Source organism: Mustela nivalis, assembly GCF_964662115.1.
Source record: "Mustela nivalis genome assembly, chromosome: 5".
Taxonomy (NCBI): Eukaryota; Metazoa; Chordata; class Mammalia; order Carnivora; family Mustelidae; genus Mustela; species Mustela nivalis.
Window position 1 is genome coordinate 53,574,862 of NC_139024.1, and position 18,207 is coordinate 53,593,068.

Genomic DNA, 18,207 nt, shown 5'->3' on the forward strand with positions numbered 1-18,207 from the left:
AAAGAGGGTGTACACTTCTCTCAAAGCAAAGAAAACTTTTTAAAAATATTTTATTTAAGACAGAGAGAGGGGTAGGAGTCAAGATGGTGAAGTAGTAGGCTGAGACTACTTCAGGTAGCAGGAGATCAGCTAGATAGCTTATCTAAAGATTGCAAACACCTACAAATCCAATGGCAGATCGAAGAGAAGAAGAACAGCACTTCTAGAAACAGAAAATAAACCACTTTCTGGAAGGTAGGACTGGTGGAGAAATGAATCCAAAGCGACGGGAAGATGGACGGGGGCGGGAGGGGGGTGGCTCCGACAAGTGGCGGAGCAACGGAGCACAAAATCAGGACTTTTAAAAGTCTGTTCCGCTGAGGGACATCGCTCCAGAGGCTAAACCGGGGTGAAGCCCACGCAGGATCAGCATGGCCTCAGGTTCTGCAGGGTCACAGAAGGATCGGGGGTATCTGAGTGTTGCAGAGCTTACAGGAATTAGAACAGGGAAGCCGGCTACAGAGACAGAGCCGAGGAGTGAGCTCTCAGCTCGGAGTTACCTTGAACCGGTAGCAGGTTCGGTGAGCTCGGAGCGTGGCAGGAGGCCACAGAGACGGGAATAATTGGGCGCTGTTCGCTCAGGGCGCAGTGAGGAGTGGGGCCCCGGCTCTCGGCTCCTCCGGGCCAGAGACCAGGAGGCTGCCATTTTCATTCCCGTCCTCCGGAACTCTAGGGAAAGCACTAGGGAACAAAAGCTCCTAAAAGCAAACCCAGAGGATTACTCAGCCTGGCCCCTGGTAAGGGCGGTGCAATTCTGCCTGGGGCAAAGACACTTGCCCACTTGCCTCACTACAAGAGGCCCCTTCCCCAGAAGATCAACAAGAAATCCAGTCAGGACCAAGTTCACCTACCAAGGAGTGCAGCTTCAATACCAAGGAGAGTAGCGGAATTCCAGAGAAGGAGAAAGCAAAGCATGGAACTCATGGCTTTCTCCCCAAGATTCTTTAGTCTTGCAGTTAATTTAATTTTTTTTTCTTTTTCAATTTTTTTTCTCTTCTTCTGCTAAATTTTTTTAACTTTTACCTTTTTCTTTTTTAACGTTTTTTAACTAGTTTATCTAATATATATATATTTTCTTTTTTATACTTTTTTAAAATTTGTTTTCTTTTTTTAATTGTTTCTTTTTTTTTTTTACCCTTTCTGAACCTCTTTTTATCCCCTTTCTTCCCCCTCACGACTTGGGATCTCTTCTGATTTGGTTAAAGCATATTTTCCTGGGGTTGTTGCCACCCTTTTAGTATTTTACTTGCTCCTTCATATACTCTTATCTGGACAAAATGACAAGGTGGAAAAGTTCACCACAAAAAAAAAGAACAAGAGGCAGTACCGAAGGCTAGGGACCTAATCAATACAGACATTGGTAATATGTCAGATCTAGAGTTCAGAATGGCGATTCTCAGGTTCTAGCTGGGCTCGAAAAAGGCATAGAAGATATTAGAGAAACCGTCTCGAGAGATATAAAAGCCCTTTTTGGAGAAATAAAAGAACTAAAATCTAACCAAGTTGAAATTCAAAAAAGCTATTAATGAGGTGCAATAAAAAATGGAGGCACTCGCTGCTAGGATAAATGAGGCAGAAGAAAGAATTAGCGATATAGAAGACCAAATGACAGAGAATAAATAAGCTGAGCAAAAGAGGGACAAACAGCTACTGGACCATGAGGGGAGAATTCTAGAGATAAGTGACACCATAAGACGAAACAGCATTAGAATAATGGGGATTCCAGAAGAAGAAGAAAGAGAGAGGGGAGCAGAAGGTATACTGGAGAGAATTATTGGAGAGAATTTCCCCAATATGGCAAAGGGAACAAGCATCAAAATCCAGGAGGTGCAGAGAACCCCCCGCAAAATCAATAGGAATAGGTCCACACCCCGTCACCTAATAGTAAAATTTACAAGTCTTAATGACAAAAAGAAAATCCTGAAAGCAGCCCGGGAAAAGAAGTCTGTAACATACAATGGTAAAAATATTAGATTGGCAGCAGACTTATCCACAGAGACCTGGCAGGCCAGAAAGAGCTGGCATGATATATTCAGAGCACTAAACGAGAAAAACATGCAGCCAAGAATACTATATCCAGCTAGGCTATCAGTGAAAATAGAAGAAGAGATTAAAAGCTTCCAGGACAAACAAAAACTAAAAGAATTTGCAAACACCAAACCGGTTTTACAGGAAATATTGAAAGGGGTCTTCTAAGCAAAGAGAGAGCCTACAAGTGGTAGATCAGAAAGGAACAGAGACAATATACAGTAACAGTCACCTTACAGGCAATACAATGGCACTAAATTCATATCTCTCAGTAGTTACCCTGAATGTTAATGGGCTAAATGCCCCAATCAAAAGACACAGGGTATCAGAATGGATAAAAAAACAAAACCCATCTATATGTTGCCTACAAGAAACTCATTTTAAACCTGAAGACACCTCCAGATTTAAAGTGAGGGGGTGGAAAAGAATTTACCATGCTAATGGACATCAGAAGAAAGCAGGAGTGGCAATCCTTATATCAGATCAATTAGATTTTAAGCCAAAGACTATAATAAGAGATGAGGAAGGACACTATATCATACTCAAAGGATCTGTCCAACAAGAAGATCTAACAATTTTAAATATCTATGCCCCCAACGTGGGAGCAGCCAACTATATAAACCAATTAATAACAAAATCAAAGAAACACATCAACAATCATACAATAATAGTAGGGGACTTTAACACTCCCCTCACTGAAATGGACAGATCATCCAAGCAAAAGATCAACAAAGAAATAAAGGCCTTAAATGACACACTGGACCAGATGGACATCACAGATATATTCAGAACATTTCATCCCAAAGCAACAGAATACACATTCTTCTCTAATGCACATGGAACATTCTCCAGAATAGATCACATCCTTGGTCCTAAATCAGGTCTCAACTGGTATCAAAAGATTGGGATCATTCCCTGCATATTTTCAGACCACAATGCTCTGAAGCTAGAACTCAATCACAAGAGGAAATTTGGAAAGAATCCAAATACATGGAGACGAAACAGCATCCTTCTAAAGAATGAATGGGTTAACCAGGAAATTAAAGAAGAATTGAAAAAATTCATGGAAACAAATGATAATGAAAACACAATGGTTCAAAATCTGTGGGATGCAACAAAGGCAGTCCTGAGAGGAACATACATAGCGGTACAAGCCTTTCGCAAGAAATAAGAAAGGTCTCAGGTACACAACCTAAACCTATACCTAAAGGAGCTGTAGAAAGAACAAGAAAGAAAGCCAAAAACCAAGCAGGAGAAGAGAAATCATAAAGATCAGAGCAGACATCAATGAAATAGAAACCAAAAAAACAATAGAACAAATCAACGAAACTAGGAGCTGGTTCTTTGAAAGAATTAATAAGATTGATAAACCCCTGGCCAGACTTACCAAAAAGAAAAGAGAAAGGACCCAAATAAATAAAATCATGAATGAAAGAGGAGAGATCACAACTAACACCAAAGAAATACAGACAATTTTAAGAACATACTATGAGCAACTCTATGCCAACAAATTTGACAATCTGGAAGAAATGGATGCATTCCTAGAGACATATAAACTACCACAACTGAACCAGGAAGAAATAGAAAGCCTGAACAGACCCATAACCAGTAAGGAGATTGAAAAAGTCATTAAAAATCTCCAAACAAACAAAAGCCCAGGGCCAGACGGCTTCCCAGGGGAATTCTACCAAACATTTAAAGAAGAACTAATTCCTATTATCCTGAAACTGTTCCAAAAAATAGAAATGGAAGGAAAACTTCCAAACTCGTTTTATGAGGCCAGCATCACCTTGATCCCAAAACCAGACAAGGATCCAATCAAAAAAGAGAGCTATCAACCAATATCCTTGGTGAACACAGATGCGAAAATTCTCACCAAAATACTAGCCAATAGCATTCAACAGTACATTAAAAAGATTATTCACCATGACCAAGTGGGATTTATTCCAGGGCTGCAAGGTTGGTTCAACATCCACAAATCAATCACTGTGATACAACACATTAATAAAAGAAAGAGCAAGAACCATATGATACTCTCAATAGATGCTGAAAAAGCATTTGACAAAGTACAGCATCCCTTCCTGATCAAAACTCTTCAAAGTGTAGGGATAGGATAGAGGGCACATACCTCAATATTAAAGCCATCTCTGAAAAACCCACCGCAAATAACATTCTCACTGGAGAAAAACTGAAAGCTTTTCCGCTAAGTTCAGGAACACGGCAGGGATGTCCATTATCACCACTGCTATTCAACATAGTACTAGAAGTCCTAGCCTCAGCAATCAGACAACAAAAGGAAATTAAAGGCATCCAAATTGGCAAAGAAGAAGTCAAACTATCACTCTTCGCAGATGATATGATACTATATGTGGAAAACCCAAAAGACTCCACTCCAAAACTGCTAGAACTTGTACAGGAATTCAGTAAAGTGTAGGATATAAAATCAATGCACAGAAATCAGTTGCATTTCTCTACACCAACAATAAGACAGAAGAAAGAGAAATTAAGGAGTCGATCCCATTTACAATTGCACTCAAAACCATAAGATACCTAGGAATAAACCTAGCCAAAGAGGCAAAGAATCTATACTCAGAAAACTATAAAGTACTCATGAAAGAAATTGAGGAAGACACAAAGAAATGGAAAAATGTTCCATGCTCCTGGATTGGAAGAATAAATATTGTGAAAATGTCTATGCTACCTAAAGCAATTTATACATTTAATGCAATTCCTATCAAAGTACAATCCATCTTTTTCAAAGAAATGGAAAAAATAATCCTAAAATATATATGGAACCAGAAAAGACCTTGAATAGCCAAAGGAATATTGAAAAAGAAAGCCAGAGTTGGCGGTATCACAATTCCGGATTTCAAGCTCTTATTACAAAGCTGTCATCATCAAGACAGCATGGTACTGTCACAAAAACAGACACATAGATCAATGGAACAGAATAGAGAGCCCAGAAATAGACCCTCAACACTATGGTCAACTAATCTTCAACAAAGCAGGAAAGAATGTCCAATGGAAAAAAGACAGCCTCTTCAATAAATGGTGTTGGGAAAATTGGACAGCCACATGCAGAAAAATGAAATTGGACCATTTCCTTACACCACACACGAAAATAGACTCAAAATCGATGAAGGACCTCAACGTGAGAAAGGAATCCATCAAAATCCTTGAGGAGAACACAGGCAGCAACCTCTTTGACCTCAGCCGCAGCAACATCTTCCTAGGAACAACGCCAAAGGCAAGGCAAGCAAGGGCAAAAATGAACTATTGGGATTTCATCAAGATCAAAAGCTTTTGCACAGCAAAGGAAACAGTTAACAAAACCAAAAGACAACTGACAGAATGGGAGAAGATATTTGCAAACGACATATCAGATAAAGGGCTTGTGTCCAAAATCTATAAAGAACTTAGCAAACTCAACACCCAAAGAACAAAAAATCCAATCAAGAAGTCGGCAGAAGACATGAACAGACATTTCTGCAAAGAAGACATCCAGATGGCCAAAAGACACATGAAAAAGTGCTCATTATCATTCGGCATCAGAGAAATACAGATCAAAACCACAATGAGATATCATCTCACACCAGTCAGAATGGCTAAAATTAACAAGTCAGGAAATGACAGATGCTGGCGAGGATGTGGAGAAAGGGGAACCCTCCTACACTGTTGGTGGAAATGCAAGCTGGTGCAACCACTCTGGAAAACAGCATGGAGGTTCCTCAAAATGTTGAAAATAGAACTACCGTATGACCCAGCAATTGCACTACTGGGTATTTACCCTAAAGATACAAACGTAGTGATCCAAAGGGGCACGTGCACCTGAATGTTTATAGCAGCAATGTCCACAATAGCCAAACTATGAAAAGAACCTAGATGTCCATCAACAGATGAATGGATAAAGAAGATGTGGTATATATATACAATGGAATACTATGCAGCCATCAAAAGAAATGAAATCTTGCCATTTGCGACAACATGGATGGAACTAGAGCGTATCATGCTTAGCGAAATAAGTCAAGCGGAAAAAAGACAACTATCATATGATCTCCCTGATATGAAGTGGAAGTGGAGATGCAACATGGGGGGTTAAGGGGTTTGGAGAAGAATGAATGAAACGAGATGGGATTGGGAGGGAGACAAACCATAAGTGACTCTTAATCTCACAAAACAAACTGAGGGTTGCTGGGGGGATGGGGGGACAGGAAACGGGGGTGGGTTTATGGACATTGGGGAGGGTATGTGCTATGGTGAGTGCTGTGAAGTGTGTAAACCTGGCGATTCACAGACCTGTACCCCTGGGGATAAAAATATGTGTTTATATAAAATAAAAAATTTTAAATAAATAAATAAAATCCCCCCCCCCAAAAAAAAAAGACAGAGAGAGAGAAAAAGAGGGAGAGAGAGAATGCATAGGCAGAGGGAGCAGCAGGCAGAGGGAGAAGCAGGCTCCCCACTGGGTAGGGAGCCTGATGTGAGTTTCCATCCCAGGACCCCGGGATCATGACCTGAGCCGAAGGCAGACAACCAACTAAACCACCCAGGCAACTCCAAGGAAAACATTTGTAGTTCACTGGGGAAGCCCCAGTCCTGGAGGAGCATACAGGAGACAGAGGGTCCTCAGTGCAAAAATGTGTTCATTGAACAAGATGGAATGAAAGAAGGAGAAATCAGAAGGAACTGGGCCCTGCTCTCAAGGTCATGGAGATGCTGTGAGGCTACCCACGGACCAGAACTCAGCTGTAGGCTCCGAATGTGGCTTTTGCAGAAATGCTCCTGAATGCCACTCAGCGGCATTGTGTAAGTTGTTGTCTTTAGGACGTGGCAGACAACTTCACAGACCTCTACAACTAGAAACTACAAAGGTAATTTTTCTATAGGGCTAAGCAGTTGTCAGAGACATAGAAATGAGTATCATCACTCATACATGATCAAATAGACGCATAACCCAGACAGAAAAAATTAAAAAATGATGCAGTCATTCCAGCTGAAAACTAATAGGAAAGTAAGATTATTGGGATATAGCAGAGGAAAGATTGCTTACAACAATCTCCTTGATAAGGAAAATAGGAAGATATGCTTTAATTTTGCTCGAGTATAAATTACTATAATTTATTCAGAATGATCTATGTTGGTTCACATTTTTTTTAAGTGTGCGTAGTGGTCAGTATATATGTGGACTTGTTTTATTTCAAATAAAATTATTTCCTCTTAAAAAATAAATTCCACCTTGCCTATATGTAATACCCTTCCCTGAAGGAAGTTGAAGGGCTCTCCTTCATTCGTGTGTTAGAGAATCCCCACAAGGTAGGAGTGCGGAGGAACTGTCCCTATTTTATAGATGGGGAAAAAAGAGACCTCCCCTCCCCACCCAGAGGTGAAGTTGCTACCCCAAAGCCATGGTCAGTGGGAAAGTCTTAAGCCCAGAGGTCCTGGCAGCCAGGCCAACACTGGCTGCAGATGTGGTGTCTACTCAAAGGTACTTATCAATTTTTTTCATGATTAAATCGATCAAATTAAACAACTCTTGGGCATGTGTTTAACAGTGGAGGCCATGACCAGGTCTGACGGCCATGCTGTGCTCAGCTCTACTGACCCAATTAAGGGACTGGCTTTGGCTTGTCATTAGCGTTTTAAACTGTTCTGAGTCAGTTACTAAAATTCGTTGCATTGCAATTTGTTTTGTGACCCACAAAGCAAGAACAGTTAAATCATGAGGTTAGAAGATGTCTGGGGTGATGCAGAAGGAAGCTCACGAGAAAAGCAAGGGTCAGGGGGCTGAGCTTTGCTCTCTGCAAGTCTTAACACGCAATGCCTGAAACCACTAACAAGACTTTGTTGTCTAGTTACATCTAATTATGTGTTCTCAGCCGACCGGAAGTGAGAGGCAAGGTGCATACCCCAGACAATCCGGTAACAAGCCATTCCGCAAATGTGGTGGAAACCTACTCAGCCTACTGAGTCACTGAGGATCAACTGTGCGTGTCCTATGTGCTTACTCACTGTCCAAGGGAATGCTGCTTACCAGGGAGGTGGGGAAACTGCAGGGGGAAATTGCTTTTAAAAAAATAAAGCTTTGGTGAGTGCTGTGAAGTGTGTAAACCTGGTGATTCACAGACCTGTACCCCTGGGGATAAAAATATATGTTTATAAAAAATAAAAAGTTAAAAAAAAAAAAATAAAAAAATAAAGCGGCCCCTTCTGTTCACTGCTCCGTGACTCGCTCTGCTGAATCTCACTCCCTTTACACTTGATTTGCACAGGGCCTGATGCACAGCAGGGCAGTCCTCTGAAGGCTCAAACCTTCTCCTAGCCCCTAGACTGTTAGGCATCCTGGGGCTGGGCAGCTGTGCCAACTCCGAGCAGCTCTGGTGTGAATTCAGGAGCAGCAAGTGCTCAGGCAGCGCCCTGCCTTCCTCTGAGCACCAGCTTCCCTAGGTGCCTGGCCCTGGGGGCAGGGGTCCATTAGGCCAGCATTAGCTAGTGGGACCTCTGTTGCTTTCCTGCAGACTTGTGACATCCTATTGTCCACACGGGGACTGTAGCAGTAAAGGAGGCACCCGTCAGATGGAGGATGAGGGAGGCCCAGGGTCCTGGGCTGGTCAGCAGATCTGCCGCTGGTGGGTACTGACAAGGGCACCACAGCTAAAGGAAGAAAAGAACGCCCAGAACTGGAAGTTTGCGACGTAACAGAGCAAGAGTCTAAAACGCTAAGTTTGAAGATTTGCATTATGATCAGAAGGCCCTTGCAGCTGAAGAAAAAAACAGAGTTCTAAAATACCCCATCAACATCAAACATACAAGATTTAGAATGATCAAATGGAGTATTAAACAGGTAGGCAGAGAGGCCAGTCCTAGCGTCTGGATTCTATAAAACACGTGACTCCACAGCTAAGTTATTCCCACAGTCCTGTGTGGGTTCAAATTGTATAGACATGTACAAGGAAATAGTTCTGTTACAATACCCATCTCTTACTCTCAGTTTATTTGTTTCAATACCTACCCATTTTTTTTTTCCTTTAAAATGGAACTATCAGGTCAAATGGCTTTGCATTAAAATTGTTTCAAGTTTTCAAAAGATTTAAGATTAGTATTCTAGAGAGAAATGAAGCTTCTGTCCAAATATTTCAAATTTAGATCCCTCCATGGCAAAAATAAATGGATTAAAAAGGCTTTTCAGGGGTAATTACACTACCTTGAAGATGAAGGTAGATTTTAAAATAATTGTGCATTAGAAGGAGTTTAAGTACTAAAAAGAAATGAAAGAACCATTAAGCTGGAAAATATCTTACCTTGAGAAGTTGAGGAAATGAACATGTCGAGTGAATAAATAGGGCTGTTCGGCAGTACTTATATTTTTAATCAGTTCCATCTATTAAAAAAAGTACAAAATTAGCATATATAGGATCTAATTTACCAAACTATATTAAGCTAAAGGTTATGTTCCCTATTCCTTTATCCTATTACCTCCTGGACCAGGGCCAATACAGCTGTGTTTGGTGTTAGCATCTATGAACTTTACAGTAGGCTTCTTGCTGAATAAAGCTGCTATCCAGATTTATAGTCCTGTATTTAATTTAGTTGATTGCTACCATGTAAACAATGTGACAGGTTAAGTCATTTTAACTGGAGAATTCAGCATCTGGTTGTACCGAAATGCAAGTAAAAATAAAAAAAAAAAAGTCTTTATTCCCCTCTTCTAAAAGTCAGATCAAGACAAGAGGTCAAACATTATTTTACATTTCTGTAATGATATTATGGAGATCTCCAAAAATATTTGAAACTGGTTCTGAAGAATTTAACAGTAGGAATAAAAAGGAGGCAACACCTCATGATTTTCCCCTTTGATCATAAAAAATGCACAAAGCACATATTTTATAGGGAACACACAAATGCCCAAAACTTCTTGGGGTTCTGGTGGGTGGTCATCTGAAGTATTTATTTGGAGTTATCAGCAAGGCAAAGAGGAGTTTATATTTGTATAAACAAGGTTTATGGTCTCCTGGAACATGTCATGATATTTCTGTTAGAAATTCCAAGCATTCTTAGAACTCCCTGACTTCCTGAATTCCACTTTCCTTCGAGTTTCTAGTTGGCTCCATCGATACTGACACACAGTGGAATTTTTGAAGAGCACATTGAAAACTGCTGCTCTGGATGGGCCTCAGAAGAGCAGCATCTCTTAGGAACTAGAAAACTGGAAACAAAGGCAGTTGTTCACGTGTTAGCCATAGCAGCATCAGTGACGATAAAATCAGAGTCTGGAAATCCAAGATGGAAAACCCGGCTCTGCCTTGCTCCCTCACGTCTCGCTGACAATACAGAAATGCTCAGTAAATATCTGTTGAATGAATGAACTCCAACTGGTTTCTGCATTACAGATTGTCAGACTAGGACCTCAGTGTCTAAAGCCTTTAATTCGATATTCATGCTCCCAATGACTGTTTAAAGAAAAGAAATTGAATTTTAAAAGTCAATGACTTGCAGTTCATAACCTTGAGCTCTGTTCATCAGTGGCAGGCAGGGGTAAAGAATGGTCTGCCTGTCCCCCAGCCACAGCGTAAAAGGAAACTGAATCTTGACTCTTTATCTGCTATTTATCTTCTGTGTATCTGCCCCCCCCCCCCACCCTGGCCATGTCCCAATGCTTGTTTTTGATAAGAGAACTCCCTGGTTGGTCACACTGCAAATTTTCTTTTTTTCTTACATTTTTTTAAAAAATAAACATATAATGTATTATTAGCCCCAGGGGTACAGTTCTGTGAATCGCCAGGTGCAAATTTTCCTTTTTGATGGAGCTACCAAATACAATTACAGCCTTGGAAGCCCAACCCAAGATATCTGAGGATGTCTGCTTAGAAATATAACTCCTTACTGTGTGTATGTTAATATAAAGACCACTTAATGCTTTGACCACTAGATTATTTTTATTCAGTCATGTCTCTGCCCACAGACAGTAATGTGAGAAGGCCCCCTGGTATTGTACAGGAAGGCTGCAAGAATAGGTCAGAAGAAAAACGGTTTCTTTCACACTTTCAACATTATATTACATTCTCTAAACACATGTCAATGGGTTAAATTGAATGGAAGAACAGTAGTGGTTAGATTTGGAGAACAGTGTCATAATAGTCATAAAGCTGTCTGTTTCGCAGGGAGAAATGGATTAGCAGTGACAGTGCATAACTCTTTCTCGACGTACCTTTAAATAGAAGGAAAGTACTAATGCTCATGTTTATTGCATTAGTACAGTGAAGCTGGAGAGTATATCCAGCTCTCATACCTTCGGTCCCTGCACACAAGTAGTGAAGCCCTGTACCAAGAACCACTAGCCCAGATAAAAGGCATTTTGGCCAAGGTGTCCTTTGACTATCTTCACAAATACTAAGGTTTTCCCCAGGTCTCAGCAGTTGCTGCTGCTACCCTTCCCCAGATTTCCATCGTGGCCTTCCCCGTTGCCAGCAGTTTGCCTTTCCTCTTGCCCAAGTCTTATCCACATGGGTAGCATCACGGGTTAAGATGGTGCTTCCTCAAATCATCAAAGTAACCACCTGCCCACCTGTCCTCTTCCTTGGCTCATGCAGGATTGCTGCTGGCCTTTGTTACGTATTCCCGTGCCTACATTCATCCAGCATTTTACTGAGCACCTACTAGGTCCTGGAGATCAAAATATAAATAAGGTGAGGGGAAGGCACAGGAAGCCCTGACACTGGAGTATGTCCTAATGGTGTCCCCAAATCCACAATGGCGCCAACCACACTCTTGGTCTTCATCCATCTTTAGTCCTCATCCAACATACTCCATCTCTGGAGACTGTGGTCTTGGTTAATGGTACTATCCGTATTTTCACATTTGATCTGGGTCTTTCCTGACTTTTGTAATCACTTGCTGAGTCATGTTGAGTGTACTTTTACTCTCACCCTCAACTGGCCGGCCAAACCAGCCCTCTCCTTGTTTCTTCCTCACACTGTGTCCAAGTGGAGGCCCAAGCAAGCTTCCTCTTCTGCAATGTTCTTCCTTTTTTCTCTGCATGTCCAAATCCTAACCATCTTTCCATCTCTCTAAAATGCCTGCCTCTTTCAAAGCAGACTTCCTGGATCTCCTTTCACTCGATATCCATTGATTTCCAACTCTGTGCACCAGGCAAAGTATTGCTTGGGGTCGAGGTTACAGAGATAAGAGATTTGGCTCTTGCCCTCAGGAAGCTCCAAGTCTTGTGGTGAGGCATCTATCTCTGCCTGCAGATGGAGAGGCAGTGTTCCCCCAAGGAGGCATTCCTGAGGGGTCTGCAAGGACCTGTGGTAACCAAGAAAGGGCCCCACAGGACATGCAAAAGGCAAAACCCGAAATGACCTGGATATTAAAAACTGCCAGGAGTTCTGTGTGCTAGAGGTTAGGTGTGGGATCTGCCAGGCAGCAGATATGAATATAGAGGAAGGTAGGTGCTGGGTCATTGAGGGCCCTGGAGGTCACATGAGGAATTTTGACATTTATGGTATGGGCAAACCACAGTCAAAAGAGTCAAAAGGGGCTTTTTTTTTTTTTCTTTCCTTCCAGATCTGAGATCAGGGTGGAGAATGTGAAGAAGAAAAAGAAGAAGAGAAGGATTAGAGACAGACAGTTAAGGAGGAAGGTGGGGGCAATAATCCCTCTAGGACATGATAGGGCCATGAACTAAAATGTGCTTCCTAGACCCCTGACCAGCAGCATCAGTAACAACTGGGGTAGCAACTTGTTAGAAATGCAGATTCTCAGGTCTCACCACAACCCAGGGAATTAGAAGATCTGGGATTGGGGCCCATCAGTCTGTGTTTTAACAAGCCCTCCAGGGGATTCTAAGAGACTGAGGTTTGAGAGCCACAGAAGTCACTGGAAGTGAAGACAGATGGGGAGGTTCAGAGGACACTAAAGAGGGAGGATCTTCTCAGCCCCGTTGCCAGATGGTGGCAGCAGGGAAGGAGCGGGAGTGGGGGAATGAGCTTCCCAGAGCCCTGGCAGGTTCCGAACACAGGCTGGTGCCCACTCATGGGGACGGGGAACACTGGGTGCGAGCTAGTCTCATTGCAGAAGTGAGGCCAAATAGATTAGGTTTTGAATGGCTTTGGCTTGAAATCCTTCTTTGTCTTCTTTGATCTCCCAGAGCGCTTAGGGTCTTCTAGAAGGTACACTTTTTATGTTACATCATAGTTGAGTTAGTGCACTAGCTTTGAACCCAGACTATATGGTCCCTAAGGGTCAAGGTTGGGCTCTAAGTACTTCTCCAAAAAACCTAGCCCAGAACATATACCTGATAATGGCTTATGGAGTAAAGACACCCCCGTCAGAAAGACTTCTTTGGAGTTAAGAAAAGTTCACTGGAGGATAGAATTCTCCCTCAGTCAATGAAGTTAGCCTCTCTGGGGCAGACCTGTCCATTCATCATCCTGATGTGATAACATCTAAGACACAGCAATGCTACACAATCACTTCTCGAGTGGTTTCTGGGCTACACACTCGACCCAGAAGCTCTTTCTTCACATGCTATCATTCATCCTCAAACAACTCCACAAGTAAAGTATTGTCTACACTTTACTGATTAAGAAACTGAGACACAGAAAGGCTATGGAGATTTCTTAAGGTCTTACTGGTAGGAAAAGGTGGAGTCAGGATTCAAACCCAAGTCAGTCTGACTCTAGAAATCCTGTTCTCTATAGCCAAGCTACAATCTCCTCACCATCCCCAGTGTTTTTGATCTGTACATAACCTCTTAAAAATGGGAGGAAGAGGTTGGTTAGCAAAATAACTCCAGAGACTAAAGATGGTTTATGGGGATATAAGTTTTCTACCTTTCATGTGATGTGCTGAAAAATGGAGAGAAAGTTATATAGCAGGTGGAAAAGAATTAAAAATAATAAACTATGAAAGCATTAAAACATCAGAAAGAATATGTATATTTTTTAAAGTTCTAGGTGGGAAAACAGTATATTTTATTTAATAGGAAGAAGAATGAGTTTAAAAATACTGGGGAAAAAAGTGTAATGGAATGTATCTAAAGGAAGAAGTTAGCAAAAAGAAAGAAGTAAGCAAAAGTGCATCTGAGAATAAAAGTGAATTGAGGTTATTATTTTTTTTTTAAAGGTAAGCCTCAAATAGAATTTATAATGCAGATGATCTGTGAGGAAGGGACTTTTCATCTTTTGTTTTCCATCTAATTGGCTGGGATGGTGGAGCCGAAAACCTTTCGCTGCAGTTCTACAAGCACAGCTAGAAAAGACTTTACTCCCAATGGCTTTAGAAAATGTCTTGAGCCATAATTGACAAGAGTCCTGACCCCACTGTGGTCTGAATTCTCCCGTCCCTTGTGAGCAACTGGAGCTCCTATAATTTTGCAAAACATCTTAATGAAAGAAAAGACATGTTTTTTTTTAACACATCAAAGCCAAACACGGAGTAGCTCAGAGGAGAATTCTGTGGCCCTTTAACCTCAGAGACTGAGAGGATGGCTCTAGGCTCTGGTTTCCTTCCCCTCTTCCTTCTGCCTCAGTGGAAGCCTTTCTAGCACTGGGTAGGATGGTCTTTCCTCCTTGAGCTCAGCGGAACAGATGCCTGCAATGAAGACTGCGTCCACCAGGGGGAGCACTGACACGAACAAGGCAAAGAGGCTGGGACTGAATAGCTTAGAAAACCAATCTCGCTGCTATGGGAAGGAGAGGAGAATACATTTTAATTTTTCGGGCCTTGCTCCTTCTTCCTCATTTTACCTTTTCTTTCTACGGATGTTTCACTTAGCACACTCAGTTTTTGACTACAGGAATCGGAGATAAGACCTGGTTTGCAGAGATGGGTAAACTCATCCCTCCTGTGACCTGGCCATAGATTGTCTGCTAATCTTGTTGGTTTGATTCCAAGGCCTGGCCGGAGCATCTCTGATACCTGCGGACACTGTCGCTACTTCTACAAAGTCAGGAAACTCTGAGGGTCATTCTGCAGAGACTTTTCCAGACAGGTCTCACGCAAGGGAAACATTCCTGGGACAAACATGCAAGTTCTTAAGGAGACATGATGTCTTCAAAGGTTGAAAAAGGAATTTTTCTTGCTTAGCGGAGTGTTCACTTTAATAAAATGACAACTTTCTAATAATTAGAGCCTTTCATGCAATGATTCTTCACTAGAATTGTGCATGAAGAGCTCTGGGAGCATCACCCCTCCCCAAAAGATACAAATACCAGGGGTCTACCCTTAAGAGTCTACCCTTAAGAGTCTAACTCAGTACTTTGTAGTAGGACCAGGAAACATGCATCGTGAAAAAGCTCCCAAGAAGATTTTGTTGCTTGTCACGATTAATTGTGACTTAATGGCTTCTTACCGCCCACTGAATAAAGTTTTACCTCCTCAACCTAGCGTTCAGAGCTCTCCAGGATTTGACCCCAGTTCCCTTTCAAGTCTCGTTCTTCCCTATTCTTCTTGAACACTTGCTCCTTCCCATGATATGGGGTGGTATTGCCTTCCTCATAGTGTCGATGGAAGGATTAGAAACAAGGTGCACAAACATCTAGTGCGCTCTGTGGGGCTCAATATACAGCATGATTAGTAAGTCCTCAATAAATATTGACCAAAATGAATGAAGACACCTTAGCAAGACTGGCTCTGGAAAGGAGCAATTGAACCTTTGTTAGAAAACAGAGGCCAGATGCCCCTGATGTGGACACCTGGGAGAGGTCCCCATGGCCTCTAGATTATCTCCAGTACCAACATGGTCTCTGCAGGTGAGTTTTCCTTTTTGGAGCTGCCATGCTACGTTGCAAGGCAATGGCAAGGCAAAGGGAAGTTTCCAACAATGATGAAGCAATTTTGGTTTTCACCTAGAGACAGAAGCAGCTCAGAATGCAGGGGCACAGGGTGTCTGTCTCTTCCACCCTTTGAATACTTTTCAAGGTTTGTGTCATTTGAATAGCTGTTGAAGACAATCAAAGAAGATGTGAAGTTTATAGTGAAAGAGGAGACTTTCCTGGCATGATGGGCAGAAGTGACAGAAGAGGCTGGCGCAGCATTTTTCAAGCTAGGAGTGGGAGTTCTGTGGGATTCCCGTGATAGCCACGAGCTCTCAGGAAGCCTCCCCTGGCCAACTAAGACCGGAAAACTCTAAGGGAAAGCCAGTTCACTGATTGTTAATTTGGGTTTTAATTGAAAGAATTCTTAGACCTTAAAATGTAAACAATTGGTATAAATCTTCCCAAGGGGGAGCTAGGAGTACCATTCCCTTAAATTTACTTAACCATGGTATTTTCTTCCTTTTTTTTTTTTTTAAAAAGATTTTACTTATTTATCTTACAGAGAGAGACACAGTGAGAGAGGGATCACAAGCCAGGGGAGTGGGAGAGAGAGAAGCAGGCTTCTCGCCAAGCAGGGAACCCAATGCAGGCTTGAGCCCAGACCCCTGGGATCATGACCTGAGCCGAAGGCAGATGCTTAACAGCTGAGCCACCCAGGTGTCCCCCGTCCCCCATGGTATTTTCTTTAAAAATACCTCTGAGGATTAAGATTTTCAGGAACACATTTAAGGAAATGCTGATATGATAGTTTTGACAGGATTTCTAACCCTTTATGACATTTCATTAAAAGCAAAAAATACAAAGTTTTCTGGCCTCTACCCCAGAATCTCCAGGAGAAGGGCCATTGAAACTATATGTTTCAAAAGACTCTGCTACAGATTCTGCTCTGCTGCCAGAATGGAAAGTCACTGCATCAGGAGAATGGCTTTGGATTCAAGAAGACCTAGGTTCAAGTCCAAGCAGTACAGATGTTCTATTAGACTATATTTGGAAAGTGACTTAATCTGGGTGCCTTGATTTTCCCATCCATAAAATTAAGATCTGTACCCACTCACTGGTGTAACTTTTGGTCCACAAGAATGACATGAAGTAATAAAGTAAAATAATGAACCTGTGGTAGATACTGTTTCCAATCTGTGATTCTCAGTAGCTCTGACATAAAAATAGTAAAATTATTTCCTTTCTCAATCTCTTTGGTTCCTGTGCTAACAGTTTTTTGCCCCTCTCCCACCACAATGAAATAATTTTGAATCCTTTATATCCATCATGTGCCTGTGGTGCACTCTGACCTTCACTGCACTCAGAGCCATGATCTGAAATAGCATCAGACCATTAACGAAGATGGTTATGAGTCTTTTGGCGATCATACTCATGTCTTCTGGGAAAACAGTTCCCTAGCTTTCATATTGTATATCATCTCCATTTTCTGATTTTCTAAGAGATTATCCAAAGCAGCCCAAGACACCGAAAACTGGTTTCAGAGTATACATGGGCTTGCAACTTATGTCCCGGAAAGGTCCAGCATTTGGCCAGCAGCAGGTATCCACACTCTTCTGTTGAGGTAAAATTTTATAACTATAAACTTCAGTGGTCTTTCTGTTTCTATAAGGGCACATGTAATGGGATTTTTATAGGTATTGTAACATTTGGTGTCTTCGGTCTCCCTTTCCTTTTTAATAATCCCTTTAGTGTCTTATTCCATTAAATAGACTTAGTTAAACTTAGTATTGTGTGTGTGTGTGTGTGTGTGTGTGTGTGTGTGTGTGTGTGTCTAATGACAGCTATCCTCTAGGGAGAAATGTATGCACAAATTTGACTCTGGCCCCGAGAAGTGCCTTTGTGTATGAATGGAACGATATAGATAATTCCAGTCTTATGAGTGGATACTATTCTAAAGTTCATTTGTAAGTCAGTCGTTGGGAACTTGGAACACATTTTCTCATAAAAGAAATGTTCTACATGGTGGAGAGAGACCGGGCCAGCCCACAAGGGCCTGTTTAACTCATGCAGCACCTGACGTGGGATTGTTATTCGCTGTGGGGAACAGTGTTTCCATAGGAACATGTCGTCAGAGCTCCCCGACTTAAAGGTTGAGAACCACTGACTGTAAAATGTTAACTCATCTCCAAAATCACATCTTCCTTTTTCCTTTAATAAATTACCAAGCAAAGGAACTATTCTTACTGCAAATTATTTCTTGAATATACTAGGTTAAAATAATATTTTTTCCCTGCTTGTTTAATGCACTCTGTAACTTGAGCACAAGAGATGCGTATAACGGGGGAAAGAGTGCCTTTTAGCATTCTTGAGCTTCTTGTCTCGGCAT

The 18,207-nt window shown here is 41.7% G+C and overlaps 1 protein-coding gene across 1 annotated transcript in view; it reads right to left on the bottom strand.

Annotated features, from left to right (window-relative positions):
* UST (uronyl 2-sulfotransferase) overlaps nucleotides 1-18,207 on the bottom strand; it is a 299,167-nt gene that overhangs the window by 110,451 nt on the left and 170,509 nt on the right. The window contains exon 4 of the mRNA XM_082730337.1: nucleotides 9,366-9,445. Coding sequence (XP_082586463.1) covers nucleotides 9,366-9,445 — 80 coding nt within the window. The remainder of the gene's footprint in view (nucleotides 1-9,365; nucleotides 9,446-18,207) is intronic.